Source organism: Branchiostoma lanceolatum, chromosome 2 (assembly GCF_035083965.1).
Source record: "Branchiostoma lanceolatum isolate klBraLanc5 chromosome 2, klBraLanc5.hap2, whole genome shotgun sequence".
Lineage (NCBI taxonomy): Eukaryota > Metazoa > Chordata > Leptocardii > Amphioxiformes > Branchiostomatidae > Branchiostoma > Branchiostoma lanceolatum.
The window spans coordinates 866,310-885,438 of NC_089723.1; the positions used below are offsets into that span (position 1 = coordinate 866,310).

The 19,129-nt window shown below is 44.4% G+C and overlaps 2 protein-coding genes across 2 annotated transcripts in view; both read right to left on the reverse strand.

Moving 5' to 3' along the window:
• Positions 1-2,023: 2,023 nt before the first annotated feature.
• On the reverse strand, positions 2,024-3,158 carry LOC136427136 (pro-interleukin-16-like). Its single transcript, XM_066415866.1, has 2 exons — positions 2,848-3,158; positions 2,024-2,466 (listed from the first exon to the last, which is right to left on the reverse strand). Exons 1-2 carry the CDS (start codon positions 3,119-3,121, stop codon positions 2,309-2,311), a joined length of 432 nt encoding a protein of 143 aa, XP_066271963.1. The 5' UTR covers positions 3,122-3,158; the 3' UTR covers positions 2,024-2,308.
• Positions 3,159-3,826: 668 nt separating this feature from the next.
• The window catches only part of LOC136426447 (PDZ domain-containing protein 2-like), a 72,298-nt gene continuing 56,995 nt past the window's right edge, over positions 3,827-19,129 (reverse strand). Inside the window, exons 15-20 of the mRNA XM_066415112.1 lie at positions 14,998-15,490; positions 14,295-14,463; positions 12,950-13,472; positions 9,754-10,062; positions 4,530-9,044; positions 3,827-4,051 (exon numbers count right to left, since the gene is read on the reverse strand). Of these exons, the coding sequence (XP_066271209.1) occupies positions 3,827-4,051; positions 4,530-9,044; positions 9,754-10,062; positions 12,950-13,472; positions 14,295-14,463; positions 14,998-15,490 (6,234 nt within the window). The remainder of the gene's footprint in view (positions 4,052-4,529; positions 9,045-9,753; positions 10,063-12,949; positions 13,473-14,294; positions 14,464-14,997; positions 15,491-19,129) is intronic.

The window sequence follows — 19,129 nt, forward strand, 5'->3', positions numbered from 1 at the left end:
CCTCATTCACACTTCTCTCAAAAATCAACATATTCCTTTTGAACCTCACAGCTAATCAGAAATAAAATCTGAAATAAAAAAGTAACGAAATAAAACATACCTGATAGTTATGGTAATCATTTTAACTGATTGTGCTGTTACAGAAAAATGATAATTGGAATACATTATGATTGTATAGAAAGGAATGACCTCTGTTGTTCTACATTCTTGCATGCGCAATATTGCTTAACTAGCAGCCAAGGCGTAGAATTCTATGTACACAAATTCGTCTTAACTATCTGTACAGAGTTATCCTACCTGTCTGTGCAGCAGAACAAATTTCTACTATTAAGAGCTTTTAAAGTCTATATTTATAAACGTAACACTTCACATAGTAAGGCATGGTGCCAAGTAGATGCAGTCTGAATCTGGCTGGCTATGACTGCATTTTGGCATACCACAATGAATGAATGATAAAATATGATGAGAAAAGCAAAGATACACTTGAATACAGGTCAAGTATTTGTTACATGAGAGAACCAGGAATTGGAGCATTCCTGTTGTGCCTGGAGTTACTCAACAATAAACATTCATTTTTGGCTGAACAATGAGTGATGTCAACAGACACATACAATTACATAAGGTACCTAAGTTGTTCCCTGATGTGAATAAATAAGTACATTTTGTAAATGATTGTTGTATCTGCATGTGCTAATTGGTATGAACACCCATGGGCACAGCAAACCAAGTTCTCACCATCTGGCTTCTAGTACATCTTATAATTACGCTTTTTCTTGCACATCTTTTCTTTAGGAAATCTTATAACTGTGGTAGAGAATTGGAGAATTTCAAGCACATGACGACAAAGTGACCAAAGAACATAGATTGTCATGTTGGTCACCTCCAACCTCTGACCCCTACTCCACCATTTCTGTTGACCTTTGCCCTTTAGTAACACAAACTGTGATTTCCTGAGCTGCCATCACCACCCCTCTAAACCCTCACAATGGAATAACCCAGACAGCCTTATAAGGAAGCCTTGCCAATATCCTGTGTTCCTCTCTTCACATTGTGGAATGGTCAAAAGTTACTCTTTCTTAAGTTCTAACTTAATTCTTGGCAAACAGAAAACTGCAGTATGGATACAGCTGCAGCAGACTCAAAATTATAAAATTGGTTCAACAACTGAGAGATGAACTCGAGACCTTTGGAAAATTTCTCCCACCGCTTATCAATTTTTCCTTACATCTCTTTAAAAATGTGAATCTTGCTAGACATTTTAAAGTCTACATTGACACTTGGTACATTGAGTCCACCTTAGGACACACTTTGTACCACTTGACCTAACAGTTTGTCTCTTTAAGGCTTAAAATGGTTTATACTATTAAGTACTCTTTAAGATTCTATTTACAAGAGTGTATTCCTATTTACATATAGATTTCAATATTGTATCGTATTCTATATACAGAAAAGATCACTAATTTAGGCACATATACTTTCTGAAGAACCTTAAAACTGAACAGTTGAATGTGATGTTGACTAGGAATTTCATATGAACTCATGAAGAAACCAGTTTCAAGGGTGCAGGTTACGAGTACATGTGACCTCTTCTGAATAAGAAATGACTGTGTTTCTTTCCTTCAGGTCTAAGGGTCTAGTTCAACATGATATTATCTTACTTTTTAGATATTTTCACCACAAGTAGCTCAATGCATTAAAGGTTTTGGGCATAAGAAGGATACATCTGACCAACCCTGTTGGAAACGTTAGAAGCAATCTTCCTTCAGAGCAAAATGACATTTGGTTGCAGTACATGCAATGAACTCCATTCACTTTTGACTGGTTGGCTTTGGCTTCATTTCTGATTGTCCGATTCTGATTTCAACCTATGATAGTCTTGACTTAAAATTTTTGCACATTTTGTAATTTTATGACTCCTTTATTATCCCAGCCTTGTAGCCATGGTGACACTATCATTGACAACCAATGAAGAACTATGTCATTGACATCTTCAATGTAGGCGGTTACTTGCTGATAGAGCAAATGATGTTTCCTCGTTGCCATGGCAGCAGATCATATTTCCTTGTTGCCATGGCAGCAGCAGATCATGTTTCCTCGTTGTCATGGCAGCAGGAGATCATATTTCCTTGTTGCCATGGCAGCAGCAGATCATGTTTCCTCGTTGTCATGGCAGCAGGAGATCATGTTTCCTCGTTGCCATGACAGCAGGAGATCATGTTTCCTCGTTGTCATGGCAGCAGGAGATCATGTTTCCTCGTTGTCATGGCAGCAGGAGATCATGTTTCCTTGTTGCCATGGCAGCAGCAGATCAGTACTTATGCCTGATGAGGAGGGAGACCTTCCCAGCAGGCAGTGCCTTCAGCATGTTCCAGGCCTCGAAGTGCGACATGGCACTCAGGTCCGTCCCGTTGATCGCCACGATCGCGTCCCCGACAAACAGGTCACCTGACCTGTCCGCTCCGCCCCCTGAGAGAGACGGGAAGAGAAAATTCAGCTCTGGTTAATGAAAGATCATCAACTTTCTCAAGAAAAACATTTTAACATTTTCCTTTCATTTGAGAATCTAAAAAAAAATTCCATGTTGTTTGGTTGCAAGATTTTATCATATACCACCCACAGAGATACACCAAATAGCAAGTTGATTCATGTCAAGATGTCTACTGGCAACATGTTTCTATGGAGAGTTATACCAGTATTTTTGGTAGACAGGTGACAAGTGATCTTCGTTAGACTTAGAGGCAAACAGAAGCTTCACAGTTGTAAAGAGCAGCAAATGCTCAGGTAATAAAGAGCTGCCTGAATAGTAAGACTTGTCAGCCACCTCCTACACTACTTCTCAGTCCTTACCTCTGAAGATCCTCTTGATGGTGATGGGGAGGTCTCCCCGGGGGGACCCCCTCCCCCCCTCCAGGCTGAACCCCAGCCCAAACGCACCCTTGTCCAACTCCACAAGCTCCGTGGGCTTCTCACTGACTGGTGCAGGACCCGTGGGGGGTCTGGGCTGGACAGTGACTGGTGCAGGAGCAGTAGACGGTTTAGCCTGGGCTGGACTGGTTGGGGTTTGAGGCTCAGATTTAGGTGTTGGTGAGCAGGGCTGGTCGCTGACTGGTTCTCCATTCATGTCACCTGCAGGGAATTATCAGGATTGAACTACTATTAGACATGATTCAAAACAATACTTTTCATCTTTATTATGTCTTATCTAGATTAAAGGTGGAAACCTTCTGCAGAACGTCCTGATACCCATACGACTGATTAGCTGTGGGAATGATGGATGGTTGGCTGGCTAATTTATCACATCCTGTAGACTCTAAGTATATTGAATGAGCAGACTTGATGCTAGAAAATCACATTGAACATTCTGGAAAAAATTTTCAAGAAGATGAAAAATCTTTATTGTTTAGCGATTTCCAATAAAGTTATCTAGAAAATGGTTGCACATCAAAAATTCCCAAAATTGCACATCAAGCGTCATGCAAAGTCTTCCTGTATTATGCAGAATATCTTAACATTCATTGATCAGTGAAACTACCTTTTAACATTTGTACATTGGTTCAAATTCAGTGGCAACACTGTAGTATACAACGAGTTATGGTGTTCATACACAGACACAGACACACACAGTGAAGTATGTATCATGTACTGCGACTAATGGTCCAGGAGATCTTTCAAATAAACAATAACCACACAGACACACACACCTCAAAATATAACCTTCTTACCGAAGGTCATCTTGTACCTTGTGTGTCATCCCCTCTGTACCCTCAGATATTCCCTCCTGTACTATCCAGGATACGTTGGTGTTACACTGCAATATCTGATAAAGTTATCCTGTACCTTGTGTAGTCCTCCCGTCCGTGTCCTCGGGTGCCCCCTCCTGCCTCCTCCTCCGTACCACCAGCACGGTGTCGGGCCGGGCCTGCTTCAGGTGCTCCTGCGCCTTCCTGTGGCTCACGTCCCGCAGCTGGCGCCCGTTGATGGACAGGATGACGTCGCCCTTCTGCAGCTGGCCGTCACGCGCCGCCAGACCCTGGGAGAAGATCCGGTGGATCTGAGAAGCAGACAGCAGGATTTTGTTATATGTTCTTAGAGAAACAGAAGCAAAACATACCTAACCAGACGATACAACATGAAAGAAAGTAGTTAACAATGAATAACATGTTATTCAAACTTATGGCATTACTACTATTAGGTGCAGATTTACTTGATGATTATAACCATTTTTTCAAAATGGTCTTAAGAGGGCTTGCAAGCAAAAGCTATATCAAGCAAGCATAATGACCAAATGAGCAACTTACATTATAGGTACTCCAACCCAACAATATTGGGAGTATCAGAAGACAGACCCACATCATAGTATTACTTAAAAGGGGTAGAAGTTTACTGTATTTCAAACAGCTTGCCTAGCTCACTTGAACCAATCAAAAGCTACATAAGTCAAGCAGTCCAATCAGAGTAGCACAATATTGGAGTATCAAGTTGAAGAAATAGAGTATGATATACAGCTGCAACAATCTGGTTGAACTTACCGTGACCTGCTTGCTCTCCTGATCACAGCCTCCTGCGATGCTGAAGCCCAGACCCTCTCCCTCCTCCCTCCTCATCAGCACCACACGGATGTCGTCATCTGTCGGCTCATCAAGCGAGGCGTTCGCTTCCTCGATCAGCCTCCCGATCTCGCTCCTGGACAGGAGGGAGACGTTGGAGGAGGATAGAGCTGAACAGGTGGAGTCTGTGGACATGTTGGACAAGGATCGGTGTAGATAAGAGTCCACCGAGTCCTCAGAGAAAGTTCTTTCAACCTTGGGTCTTCTGCTGCTCCCCAACGTGGAATTCTCCAGTTCAAATACATCATCGGAATCTGGTCCATTGTTGGTCTCCATGCTGGAGCCTGGTGGTAGAACTGCTGGTGTGGCGTGTTGTGTGTTGACTTGTTTGAGAGGCGTGCTTGTCTTGTTGCTGCCTGCATCTGGCGCCAGAGTTCCCCTGTCAACAACACCACATGGCTGGACGGGGCTTGTTGGTGGGCTCGGAAGAACTGTCGACTGTTTGCTTCCAGAAATCCTTGAGACTTCTGGTATGTCAGAGGAAGAATCCTTAGCCTTACCTCCTTTCTCTGCTGAAGCTGCATTTGGAAGACTTTGTGCCTTCTTGGCCCTGAATTGCTCCACAAATGAGGATGTTGGCTTAGACTCTGCCTTGTCTTTTGGAGAATGTTGTCTGAGAGCTGGAGTTGGTCTTGGCTTGGCCTCCATGTCTACAGGATTTGCTGATGAATCGTCGCCGTCTGCTGCAAATTCCTCCGGACTGGACAGTGTTCCGGACACAGTGGAGAGTTCAGAGATCAGAGGTGAAAGATCGTCAGGGGTGGACGGTGATTGGTCTGGTGGCACAGGAGGTGGTGGTCCCGAGGGTAGAGATGGGGGTTCTGGGGAGGCTGGTGGTGAAAGGGAGGGACTTGAGGGTGTGGAGTGCGGATCCAGGGATGTCACTGCTAGAGTGTCTTGTATTGGGTGGGCAGACAGAGAATCACTGATGGCTTTAAATTCTTTAGAATAGTCCAGACTTTCCTTTTCAGCTTTACCCTTGGAATATGGAAGATCCAATTCTGCAGCGTCCTCTACAATGTTCTTATCTTTCCCTTTCCCCACAGGTAACGTCTCAGGCGGCTGATGCCTTTCTAAAGATCTGGGAGGAGTAATCTTCCTATCCAACAGCCCACCCTTGATACTGTTCAGCCCTGCAGGCTTGCCCCCAAACTTCTGCTGCTTGGCGACCAGGCTGGTGAGTGTGATGGGAGCAATCGGCTTGGAGCCAAACAGACTGGTGCTGGATCTGGTAGGCAGCTGGAGACCTGAGCTGCGAATCGTCGGTAACGACTTGGTGACGGTCGTCAGGGAACCACCCGGCAATGACTGAGACACACCTGACGATGTGTTGGACTTCCCGGGCCGGGCGAGGCCCTTGAGCTTGGCGGAGGCTGCTAGCTTGGGCTGCAGGTCGATGAGGGAGGTTCTGGTGATGGTGAAGGTGGGGACCTTCAGCGGCTGCCTGTCTGCAGCATCGGCAGAATCTGCTGATTCATCAGGCTCCTCGGCTGGTGGAGATGATGTCTTAGACACCCTCTGCAGACCCAACCTGCTGGTCTTAAGATCTTCCAACTTGGAGCCAAAAGGAGAATCAGTTTTGTCCTCTTTAGCAGACTCTTCTGCCTGGGAATGGGGGGAGTTGGGAATTTCTGGTTCCTGTAGCTTGTCTGCATCAGGAGGAGAGGATGGAGGGAGGGGAGGAGGGGAGTCAGGAGGAGGAGGAGGGGTATCCTCATCATCACCTTCGACCTCATCACTTACATCTCCATCAATCTGACTTCCATTGTATCTTCTGTTGTCTTCAAGTCCCTGCACTTTCTCATTGTTTCCTTGCAGCCTGACTTCAAGTCCTTTGTTTTCTGGTTCAACATCAAATACATCTTCTTCACTAGCAAGATGATTTTCTCTTTCTAGCTCCTCTGGAGCTTTTCTGTTTTCAAGGTCAAGGAACTTTTCACTGCCGTTTTGAAGGGTATCATGTGACCTGGATGGTGGCTTCTGATTCGGTTTGGCTGGAAAAGCAAACTTCTCTTCTCCAAAACTGTCCTGTCTAATTCTACTCTTCTCACCGCTTCCCTTCTCCCTCAGCACAGGGAAGACAGCAGGGCTGCTGTGCGCCTGCTGCTCGAAAGCTAGCCTGACCTTTGACACGTAGCTGGCATCCCCGGCCGCTGCCTCGTGTTTGTTGTGGAAGGGAGAGGAAGGTAGTGATGATGGTGTGCTGCTCTCTTCATCAGTAGAGCCTGTGGACGTTCTCTCCAGTCTTTTCCACGAGGGGTTAGATTTGAGATCTTTCCTCCCCCACGGCGGCGATGGTTGAGTCTGGTTTGCCCATAGGTTCTGTTGTTCGTAGGACTGTCTCACTGGAGAATTGGGGGAGAACGGGTTTGGCGATGTGCTGCTGTCCTCAGATAGGGAGCTGGTCCGAAATTGTCTTTTCTGCCAAGGAGGCGACTTCAGGTCCTCTGACTGTGAGGAGGAAAGGGGTGGTCTTGACAGAGGATTAAGTGCCACAACTTTCTTCTTAAGTAAGGGCACATTCTTATTCACATCTGCTGTGTCCATCGTCTCTGTATGTGCAAAGTCAGGTTGAGGAAGTGGCTTTGGAGGCACAGGAGGTGGCTTGGCCTTGTATTGTGCTGTCAGGGAACTCATGGGCGACCCCAAGTTTCTGTTCATGTTTCCCTGAGACACTGCATTCTCAGACTTCTGCGGAGAGCCAGACTTTGTGTCTGGAAGTTCAAACTTCTTCAAGATGGAGGGACTTGTCCTGATCACAGGCACTGAAGCAAGGCTGAGAGGGCTGTCGCCACTCGGAGTTCTGGACTTGGTGACTGGTTGGGGTTGGTCTGCTGATGGCTGTGGCTTTGCTCCCAGCTGTAACAGGCCACCGTGGTGGTTCTGGCCCAGGGTAGTCGGCCTGAACCAAGCTGTCTTGGGAGATTCTTTTTCTTCAGGCGTGTTCTTAGATGAAGGTACCGAATCTCTGTTAGCCTCCTCGGGCGTCTCGACCTTGGCGAGGTCATGGTCGCTGGTTTCCCTGGAGAGGTCGGAGGAACAGCACGAGCTGCTCATCTCCTCGGGAAACTCGTGACCATCAGGCGGTTGTCGTGGAAACTGCATGGGGTTGAACTCCGACAAGTCACTCTCCGAGTCCGATACCTCGTTCTTCGCTTCCCTTCTCCGGGAGATTTCGGAAGCCGCTGACGCATACGCCTCCTCTGTGATGTCGGATAGCTCGGCGCTTGTCGGGTTGACGGTGTAGCTGTCGCTGCTTGGAGAAGTCGTCGCCGTGGTTACGCTGCTGTCGATGCCGCTTTCGCTGGACAGCTCGGAGACGTCGGGAAGGTCGGAGGTCGACGGGGACGCGGGTTCGCCCTGCAGGCTGGATGGAGTCTCCAAGGTTTCCGAATCATCCGGGAGGTTGAGGGGTTCGTCCAGGAAGTTTGCCTCGTCGCGGTATAGCAAGCTCTCGGTCTCAGCAGCGGACAGTGTGCTGTTCACAGACTCCGACAGGTTCGACGCCATCTCATCGCTGTCCCGGAACCCTGCTGGAGGAGAGGGAACAGACGCCTCATCAGGAGAGGAAGGTGTTCTACTGGCTGACCCTGCAGGGGAGAGTCCAGGTGTTGCAATCGGCTTGGAGAAACGTATCTCCAAAGATGCTCCTTCAGTACCGTTTGCACCATGGTGCTGATTAGCCTTCAAGGCATTTCTGGGTGGAGTTTCGTGTTCAAGACTTACTTCCAAGGCATCTTCTGAGTCAGAGTTTTCTTTAAGTGTGTCTGAGTCGGAGCTGCTTGTGTCTGGGCCATACATGGGGCTGGCACGCACGATGTCGTCCATCCCAAGAACATCGTTGAACATGTTGTGGGCGTTGTAAGGAGGGAGTGGGGGTGGGGTTTCTAGGATGACGCTGTCATTGTCGTCGTCAAACTCGCTGTTCAGTTCCACGTCGGAGATAACCCTCTCCCATCCGCTGTCGAAGGTACTGGTGCTGTCGCGACTCTCTGTTGACACCTGCCGCCGGTGACAGGGCGGAACGCTGTCGTCAGGGAGACCACTGTTGCCAGGCAACGCATCTTCCCCGTTTTCACACGGTAATGACAAACGTTTCCTGTTGCCTCGGGGTGAAGTGTGTTCAGGGGAGGGTTGGCTGTCGTGTAAGCTTTCTACACTGGTGGTGATTTGACTCACTGGTAAGACCGGGGAATCAAGGCTGCCATTATTCGTGTCTTCACTAGCATCTATGGGTAAATCGTTGCCATCCTTCGATGAAGTTTGCGATGGTACTTCATTTTCATCCTCATCCTCATCCACTGGGGTCAGCTTCCCACTCATGATGCCGAGAGACGCTCCTCTTTTACTCTCCTCGTTCATGAGAGCCAGGAAGGCCTCCAGCTCGTCACATCCCCCGTTCACCTTCTCCTGATCCTCTCCATCTGCAGCCTTCACCTGCAGAAATGGCATAAGGAAAGTAAGGATTAGTGCTCACTCTTTACAAAATCGAAAACTACACACCAGTCAAAGTATTTGCATTGCATAGTTAGATTGTCTTTATTATTCTTCATAAAGTAGATTTAGTTCTTCACAATTGTTAGATATTAGCAATAGTTCAACTGCCATGTTTTGGTTCAAGTTGCATAACGAAAGTAAGGATTATTGTTCACTCTTTACTAATCTTAAAGGGCTGACACAACACACAAGCCAATGAGGGACTGCGTTCAACATGTCATAAAGATATTGAGAGCAAATTCCACTTTAAAATCTTTATATACACGAGTCTATGCAAAAACGACACAATGTTATACACTTCTGATGCAGCATACTATTATCAACATTAATGTCCAAAAGTATTAGCATTGCATAGTTAGATTGTCTTTATTATTCTTCATAAAGTATATTTAGTTCTTTACAATTGTTAGATATTAGCAATAATTCAACAGTACTGCCATGTTTTGCTTCAAGTTACATGGCAGTGTTTTGGTATAAAACTTGGCTCTAGTTCTTCCCTTTAGTCACTGATGAAAGACAGCGGATGTTGTCTGAAATGTTTGACTGTTTCAAAATTTTATCCAGTTGCTTGTCAATGAGTAACTATTTTTGGCGTATACATTGTACGGTTACAACTGTCAAGCAATAAAGTTCTCTCTATTTTATTTACCTGGTCGTCTTCATCCGAGCTGAAGAGCAGGTCGTCAATGTCAGTCACCGGAACATCCGGGTCCTCCTCAACATCCGTGTCCTCAACATACGCGCCCTCAACATCCGGGTGGCCTCCGTTGTGCAGCTGCACTGCCTGACTTCTCCTGAGGATGGCGAGCGTGACGTCCTGTGCGGGCAGGTTCAGTGCCTGCAGGACCTCGCGCTGCGGCCGGTTCTTCAGGCAGTGCCCGTTGATGGCAGCTATGCAGTCCCCGAGGACCACCTGCCCGCTCCTGGCGCACACGCTCCCGTCCCTCACCTGATGCACCTGGGAGAAGTAACGGGAAAATTTTTTTAAAAAGCTACAAAACTTACTTTGTTCTATTACAACCTCATCTCTACTAGACTCGATCCTGCAAATGTAAAAATTATGCTCTTGGTACACTTACTCATGCCCAGCAGCTGTCCATTCTAACTTCTGTCAGTGACATACCGGTAATGTATTTGTTTTTGCATTTACATCTATATATCTAAATTACATGTATATATCATTTGTATATGTATCAAAATGTGACTGACTCTACAAGGGGACCACCTGGACAATGTGACAACTTTTTGGTGGACCCTTAGACATTTTTTCCCATTGACTCGAGCAATAAGAATCTTGTCTATAGTGACCACCTGTCCAAATAGACAAAAAAGTGGTCTTCTTGGGCAGGTTTGACTGGATTGTATTAAAAACTTGTCACACAATCCATCTAGTATACTATTATGTTGTTTTCATGTCATTAATCACAGCTGCCATGCTGGTTGTTTAAACCAGAAGCCTACAGATTTGCATGAGTATAACATGGTGGACAGTTTGTAATGATAGATATGAGACTGACTGCAACAACTACATCACACAAATTCCAATTTACCTGGCAATGTCGTAATACCAGCAGTCGAGACACCCAGTTCCTTTGAATGTATGATATTGTACGAAATTACATTGTAGGAGTTAAAACCACATTCAGTTACCTCTCCTAAATTCCACGATAAAAAATTGCCCTTCACGACTAAGAACAGATAAAGTTCCAATCACCTTACTTCTGACAGTTATGATCAGTTCTTTACTGCTATATAAAAAGGCAGCCAACTGGCTGTACCAGCGAACCCATACTTCACAGTCTGTCGTAAAACGCCACATTTCACCCACAAGGACGTGTTGATGGATGGCTCCAATCACAGGGGCCATGAAAACCACCCGTCCCTCTACACACCAATAAAGCCAGGCCATGGGAGAAAAGGGTCCTCGTATATCTCACTGGCGGTAAAACTGTTCTGAAGCTTGCTTTAAATGGGAGCAGTAACAGTGAAGCTCTCAAGCCTCACAGGCTGGAACCTTTTTCGTATACACTGTAAAAAGGAAAGGAATTTCAAAGTGTCTCGACCCACATTAGCTCACTGAAAAGCTAACATTTCACTGGTCGTGACAGAGAAGACAGATGCTATGAACATATTTACAGGTTGACTGTAGTGGGGAAATTCCCCTAGCTCTTTTCGACAAGCACAATGAACAGTGGACCACGGTTTAATGTCCCGTCCCAAAGAATTACTGCGACCCTTTCCAGTAGCATGAATGTCGGGTGAGTGACACAGCCATGCAGGATTCGAACTCATGGCTCCTTGACCCAAGGGCATTGTGAAATTTTTCAAAAAAGGTCTTGCAGAGAAAGCTAGTGCCTCACATTTTCTTACAAAACACTGTTAGTAGCAGTAAATTGTTTGAAGTCAAAACATCACATATCTTACAGCTACAGTCAGTTGTAACATCAGTTAGAAATAATAAACGTTGCAGGACGAGAAGGTCAACTTTTGCCCATCATGTTATTCTCAGACATGCCTTTGGAGGCAGTGCTGTTTGACTTGGCTAAGTCTGTTGGCATGTTAAACAAGCCTCTAAGGCTTTAATCCTCTTCGCTGCCATTCACCAAGGTTTTCTTAACCTTCTCCTTGCTGCTTTACCCCATAACCTGTACACATCAGCTTAAACCTTTAATTCCTTCTGGAGAGCTACGAAAACATTTTCAGTATTTAGACTAGTCTATAGCTAACAGAGGTCGGTTGTACTATTGACAGACCAACACAGGATGAGTGACATGGCAGAAAAATACGGTCGGGCAAACTTAAAACAATTAGAGGTTTGGTGTGGAATGACCTGAATGTGTGAGTACATGCACACATGTTGCGAAGATGGGTCGTCCTTAAACACCAACATGTCGCAACTGTGGCAGGTGGCAAACACGTGGGCGCAACACCAGTTGTTTTAGCCTAAGGAAGTATTTACCAAAAGGTTCTGAATAGCCTGGGTGCCATCTGGGTTCACTTACTGTGGCTCCCATACTACTGTAAATGCAGAAATGTTTGCGGTTGTTTTATGTTCGCGGTTTTTAATGCAAACTAAAACCACGGCGAACATTTTTGTCCAATACTGTAGCTTTGCAGTATTTGACTAAAGCACTGCCGTGAAATCAAAACCACAGCGAACACTCCATTTTCCCCTCAGCGCGAAATAAAAACCATGCAAATTTAACCACATTTACAGTATTAGCGAGTTATCAGTTAGTGAGGCCCGGGGAATATGGGAGCCCAAGTAACCTTACCCAGGCTATGTTTTTTAAGACAAGAAGTTCAACAGAATTTCCTGACTGATTCGATACTGGGTTCAGAAAACATCACAGTGATCAGCCCCTGAAACACTAATGCCATGTCATTTCTGCCACAGTAATCCTGGAGGCACTTCAACTGCCTATCAACATCTAAAGACAGTGTAACGTTTGTGCCTTTCTGAGTCTTTGGCATCGTCTATACCCTACATTAACCTCAGAGTCTACAAGCGGCTTGAAATGGCATCTTAAAGGATAACAGAATGATCACAGTGTCTGGAGACCAGCTGCCAGTGGTCCTTATAAGCACAGTCTCCTGATTCCTGAAACCAACCTGCTAGTGAAAACTAACTTCGGAAGCTTAAGAGGCTCAAATGTTGTTCAGGGGCACAAGAGAATTTCCTAGGAGACATGCATTTACCCAGTTTTTTCTCTTAAAATGCTGTGATCTACATGCATGTACATGCTTTGATGTCACATTGTCAAATAGAAAAATCATTCTTCAGATAACATATTTTCATTAGATATTAACAGTGATTCATAATACGGGAAATCTATCGTCCTTACCTGGTGGTACCCTGCGGTCGGTCCCTCGCAGGCCGCGATACTGAGTCCCATACTGGAGCTGTTCCTCTTGTGAATCTGCACAACTTTCAGATCATATCCCTCAGGAACATGCACCACTTCTGCATCCACCGTGCTCTCCTGTGGACCTGTCCTGTCTTCGTTATCATCCTCAGGGGAAAGACTTGAGTGCTGCGACTTAAAGGAGTCGGCTGTTTCCGATCTTGAGACGTTACGGGACTCGAAGGCGTCTTGTCGGGTGAGAGGGCTTGTCGGGGAGGAAACGTCCTCCTGAGTTCTGTCAGGCTCCTCCTGTGAGCTTGACTCGGAGCTTCCCGCGGTCGCGCGTACATTCCTGGCCACGATCGTGGTGACGGTGTCGGGCAGCTCCTGGAACAGAGCGATGGCCTCGTTCTGCGTCATGTCCCGCAGCATCTGGCCGTTGATCGACAGGATCTCGTCGCCGCGTCGCAGACCCCCGCTCCCGCCGTGCGCCCGGTCCGCCGCCCCTCCCGCTGTCACACACCTGTAACGGACGGGACGTTATGTAATTAGGCCACACCAATTTATTTTCTTGGTTAACGGATTCTTATTTAAAAAAAAAAAATTTCGATAAAAAAATCATGAAAACAGAAGACTGGGCCAGCCTTCTGTTTTCATGATTTTTTTTTGAAATTTTTTTTTTTGGCAAATAAAAATCCGTTGACCAAGAGATTAAATTGATGTGGCCTTAGCGATAATTAGTGATGTGATCAGCTAGAACATATGAGAGACATGGCTTATATCGACATAGTGAGAGTAGCATAGTGATTGGCTTCTTAGTGACGTTATGTAATTAGCAATTATTAGTAGGACATGTGATTAGCTAATAATAATAAAATGGTTTATTGAGCAAAAGTGGGGGAATGTTCAGAGGGGCAGCCAATGGCAGAATTGTTTCATGGACTTTACAATAAGTTGAAATCAGAATAAGGAAATTATTGCTGCAGTTGAATTAGCTTGAATATGCATGAGAACACAAAAATCTATACATGTATCAAGGACAAAATCAGTATCGATTATTCTTAGAGTGGCGATCACAGATCTCTATTCTTTTGAGGGGTAACAATATAGGGCAATACAATGTACATGTATCAACATTAAAATCAACATCAAAATCAATTATTTTTCTAGTAGCAGTCACAGCTAGACCAGTTACAGCTGAAAATAAATGGATGTGAGCTAAGATAGACACTAAGATCCCAAACCTGAATGAATGAGTCAGTACACACCGCACGAACATGCCGTCGAGCTTCTCACGAATAAACAAAGGTTCAAACAAACAAACACTTAGCAAACAATTACACACCTCACGAACACCCCATCTATTGGTTCCTCTGGGTCGGAGTTCCCCACGACGTTTAGCTCCATCCCGAGCTTCTCCCCACGACGTCGGTGGATCGCCAGCATCTCGACAACTCCCTGCTCCACATCCTCATCCAACAGAGCTTCCCCGAGTGACCTGTCTGTCCCTCGGCCTACAGAATACAAGATAACTTTTATTCTATTGGAAATCACAGTGTTGCCCAAGGATGGGCGATAGGCCTAATCAAGTAAGTAACAGTGTTGCCACTGCATTAGAACCAAATTGAATGTACAATCATGATTAAAGACATTTATGGCAGTCGGTGCAATATCATACCGTAGCTAAGAGATCAAACGTATGAATCATACATTATGATCTAAGCTACAAGATACAAGATGATTTTATTGGACATCCGTTTATGAAGGATAGACATGCCAGGTAACAACAATTTCTAAAGACAATTCAAACTCTACAACATTTGTCTTCATTCAGTGGCAATAATATTGCTGCGATCTCTGAATTTTATCCAGTTGTAGAGTTTGTATTGTTTTTATTCACTGGAGACTGCAGTGTTACGACTGAATTAAAACCAACGTACATTGATTAAAGACATTTTTGGTAGCCAGCACAATATCATACGTATGATCTAAGCTGGCATCTAAGACAGTAGGACAGACAACAGTAATGGACATATCCCTTCCCTGACCTGACATGTTGCCCAGTTTGCCCTGTCTGGTGTGTACTTGTGGTTCTAACCCCTGCTGATCTGCTGTGTGCTGCGTGTCAACACCACCTATCCCTGGGGACACATCCTGCTCGCTGCACAGCTCCTCCGCTAGTCCGTACGGCCTCCTCTCCTTCGGGTTTCTGCTCTGCTCGCCGATCTCAAAGTCAATCCCACTTAAGTCCAGATCCTCCCCGAATTCCATGCCGTCATGTCCGCGTGTTTGCGTAACCGCGGCGGGGTGTTCCACCCGGGCTTGCTTCCTAGGTGGGGGCAAGTGCGGCTCCTTCTTTGGCGTGTTTTCATCGATGTATTCCGGCTCAGCGAAGGAAACTTTCTTCTGCCGGGGGGACAGTATCCTGTCGTGTCTTAAGGCTCCTCTGGGCGTGTCTGAGTCCTTGGGTCGGTAGGCGTGGTCGTCTTCGAAGGAGGATCCCAGGATCTGGGCGAGCTCTGTCTCAGTAGTGGGCGAATCCTGTAAAAGGGGCAAGTGGGACACTGAATACATAAAAAATCACCCGTCTTATCAACTAAAATGTCTAATCGACTAGTTTTGAGACACAGCTACCGCTACTGTAAATGCTGTCCTATCAACTTAAACCTATCTAATCTGCTTCTGAAATCAGTAGCGGACGAATCCTGTAAGGGGCACTCAGTGAGGGGAGGACACTGAGTACATCTACAATCAAGTACTGTTATGGTATCATCAACTAAACCATGATCTTATCAACTAATTGTGAGAAACAACAGTCTATCATTAATACCTGTAAGAGTAAGACTAAGGGTCAAGACTGTGGGCAGACTGGGACATAGAGTAAATCATTCTACAATCACCTGTCTTTTCAGTTAAACTATCTCATCCACTAGTTCTAAAAAACAACTACAGGAAATCCTGTCCTATCAACTTAACCATCTAAATCTAATCAACAAGTTCTAAGACACAACTGTACAGTAATCCTGTCCTATCAAATTAATGATCTAATCAACTAGTTCTGAGACACAACAGTAAATCCTTGATACCTCTAAGGTTAAGTACTTCAGAAGTACTTAAGGCTGATTGCTCAAGAGATTACCCAATGTAAGCTCAATACCTCCAATTTCAGGATACTACGAAATGCCTAATTCTGTGTTCTACATCGAATCAAAAGAAATGGTTTATACGTCACTCAGCAGTAAACTGTGGGATACCGAGTATATCAACAATCCCCTGTCTTATAGTATTACACCAACTTGACCATCTTATCAACTAGTTCTGAGACACAACTTACAGTATATCCTTAATGCCTCCTTAAGACTTAAAGGTCCGGTTACTTAAGACTAGGGTTGATTGCTTGTGAAATTAGCCCATTCAAATGACTTTCTCAGATTTCAGGTCAATATAAAATGCCTAAATCCCTGATCTAAAAGATCAATAAAATAGAATGAAAAGAAATGGCTAATACGTGTCTGAATAAACTGTGGCATACATGTATGACATTTGTAATGATATTTTCTTATTGATTAAGTAAGTAATAAAAGGAAGTGCTGTAACAGTTGCAATATAGTTTTGAAGAATATTTCCTTAAACCTTTTCACAAAACAACAGTTTCTTCTTCTTTTAGGGGTTAAATTCCTCAAAAAACAATGTTTAAAATTTCTTCCAAATAACAGAGAAACAGGATGTTACATCAGGATGGCTTCATCTTTCAGAGGCAACTACTGGTCCAGAACCAGGCTGATTGTGCTTCGGTGGGGGACAGACCATCTTAAGGAGATCTTAAGGTGATCCTGCAGCATGATGACATTGGGATCAGGAGTTAGTAAACCCACTTTGGAGCAGAGTTGTTGTGGGTCAAAGCGTATAAAAATATTCTGTTATGCAGAAGGCTAACACTAGCTTAACTAAATATTAAACTGCACACTGATAATGTTTTTTAGATTTCAAAAAGAATCTCAATCTAAGAGCTAGTTTCCTTAAAATTGACCAGAGCATATCTAAAGAATTGAAACATTGGTTGAACATCAGGTAAAGAATAAGAGTACATTTACCAATACAAAAACTGCATATTAACAATACTACTGTAACAATATTCAACAAAGTTGCATTAAGAAAGTCAAACTACCTGAAAAAGTACTGCTCCAAAGCTGAATAAGCTGATTAAACTATCAGACTTGTCATGACCAACAAAGTAAGAAATTGTTTCTTTCAAATTGACAAGAGCATCTAATTATTTAGTGTCAAATTATATCATTGGCTGCACATCATGTAAAAAAAGCATGTCAGCATGTTTTATAGCCAATACATGATACATAAATGACAGAAAAATACAACGTTGCACCAAGTCTTGAACATAGTCCAACTACCTGCATGCACTGCTCCAAAGCTGAGAAAGCTAATAAGAAACCAGCAGCAGAATATATCAGGCTTGTCATGACTAGCAATCTAAGAAATCATCTCCTTTGCTATATCATTGGCTAACATCATGTATAAAAAGCATATCAGTGTTTTCACATTTCATACCCAATACATGGATGACAGAAAATGTTGCACCAAGTCTTCAACATAGTCCGACTACCTGCATGCGCTGCTCCAAAGCCGAGAAAGCTAAGACAACACCAGAATATCTGAGGCTTGTCAGGACTAACAATCTAAGAATCATTTCCTTTGCAAGAAAATTGGCTAACATCATGTAAAAAAAGCATATCGGTGTGTTAACATTTCATATACCCAATACATGGATGACAGAAAATGTTGCACCAAGTCGGCAACATAGTCCGACTACCTACATGCGCTGCTCCAAAGCCGAGAAAGCTAAGACAACACCAGACCCCGGCAGCCTGGCTGAGAATGGCAGGAATGGGCCGGCACAGGAGGATCAAAGCTGGGTCTGTTTACCCCAGGCTGACACAAGTCTGGCAGCCAGCCGGGCATGACAACAGCACAGATAGGATAGGAGCAACCAACAACACTACAGATAGGATAGGAGCGACCAACAACACTACAGATAGGATAGGAGCGACCAACAACACTACAGATAGGATAGGAGCGACCAACAACACTACAGATAGGATAGGAGCGACCAACAACACTACAGATAGGATAGGAGCGACCAACAACACTACAGATAGGATAGGAGCGACCAACAACACTACAGATAGGATATATAGGAGCGACCAACAACACTACAGATAGGAGAGACCACTGTGACAGCAGAGATAGGGGCAAGAACAATTGGCCTTCCAAACTGACCACTGACACCGGTGACAACCTAAGGACACACACTCATATCCAGAAAAACAGAAAGCTCTACCATCACTGATTTGAACAACCAGCTAATCTCCAGGCAGATTTACCAGGGGGCAAAAACAATATCTGCTTGAAGATTATACAACCAGCAATATCAGATAGGTTGAGTGTGTAAAGCAAAACCTAAAGTGGATCACGGTGACACAACTCATACCCCTGAAAAACTGTTTTAGCTTGTCATGATAATCTTAATTCTTCATGTAGAAAATAACTTAGCATACGTAACTTAAGGATAAACCTAAGTACACAACAAAATAAAAAAAATTTCACATATCAAACCAACAAGAATATGTCTCAAAAATACCTTACCTGAGTTGAAACAACACCCCTTTCTGTATCTGTCTCCGATTCTATATATCAGCCATTGGGTGTAACACACCAGCTTTGCAGGCACACAACGCGACAGCAGCTGGTTATACTGAGCTGACCAGTATTTGGTGGCAATGAGTTCCACTCTACGACAGGGAATACAACAATCGCCTGCTACTCACGGACATACCTTCCCAACCTTCCCCTAATTTTCCTGTCAACCAGTCAAAATCAATACAGCCTGTCCGTTGACAAAGAGCTCTGTCCTCGACATAATGCACACAAAGAATGTAGTGGGTTACTGGCATGAATTTTTGATAGGCATGTCTGTTATATTCATGTGTGTAATGACTCAGGATAATACTCCACATTCATTGCCTCTTTCATCGGTTTTTAACAATGTCATATCGCTCGTCTTCAGGAATTTCTAGGACAAACCCAGGCTGCTCTAAAGTTTAAGCTGAAGGGCGTTTGAGCAATTTATCATAATTCAATTCAAATTTTGGGATTTCAAAATTC

Coding starts and splice junctions, on each gene's coding strand:
- LOC136427136 (XM_066415866.1), bottom strand. CDS start 3,121: ATGAATGGAGAACCAGTCAGCGACCAGCCCTGCTCACCAACACCTAAA. Junction 2,467..2,847: donor CATCAAGAGGATCTTCAGAG/GTAAGGACTGAG, acceptor CGTCTCTCTCAG/GGGGCGGAGCGGACAGGTCA.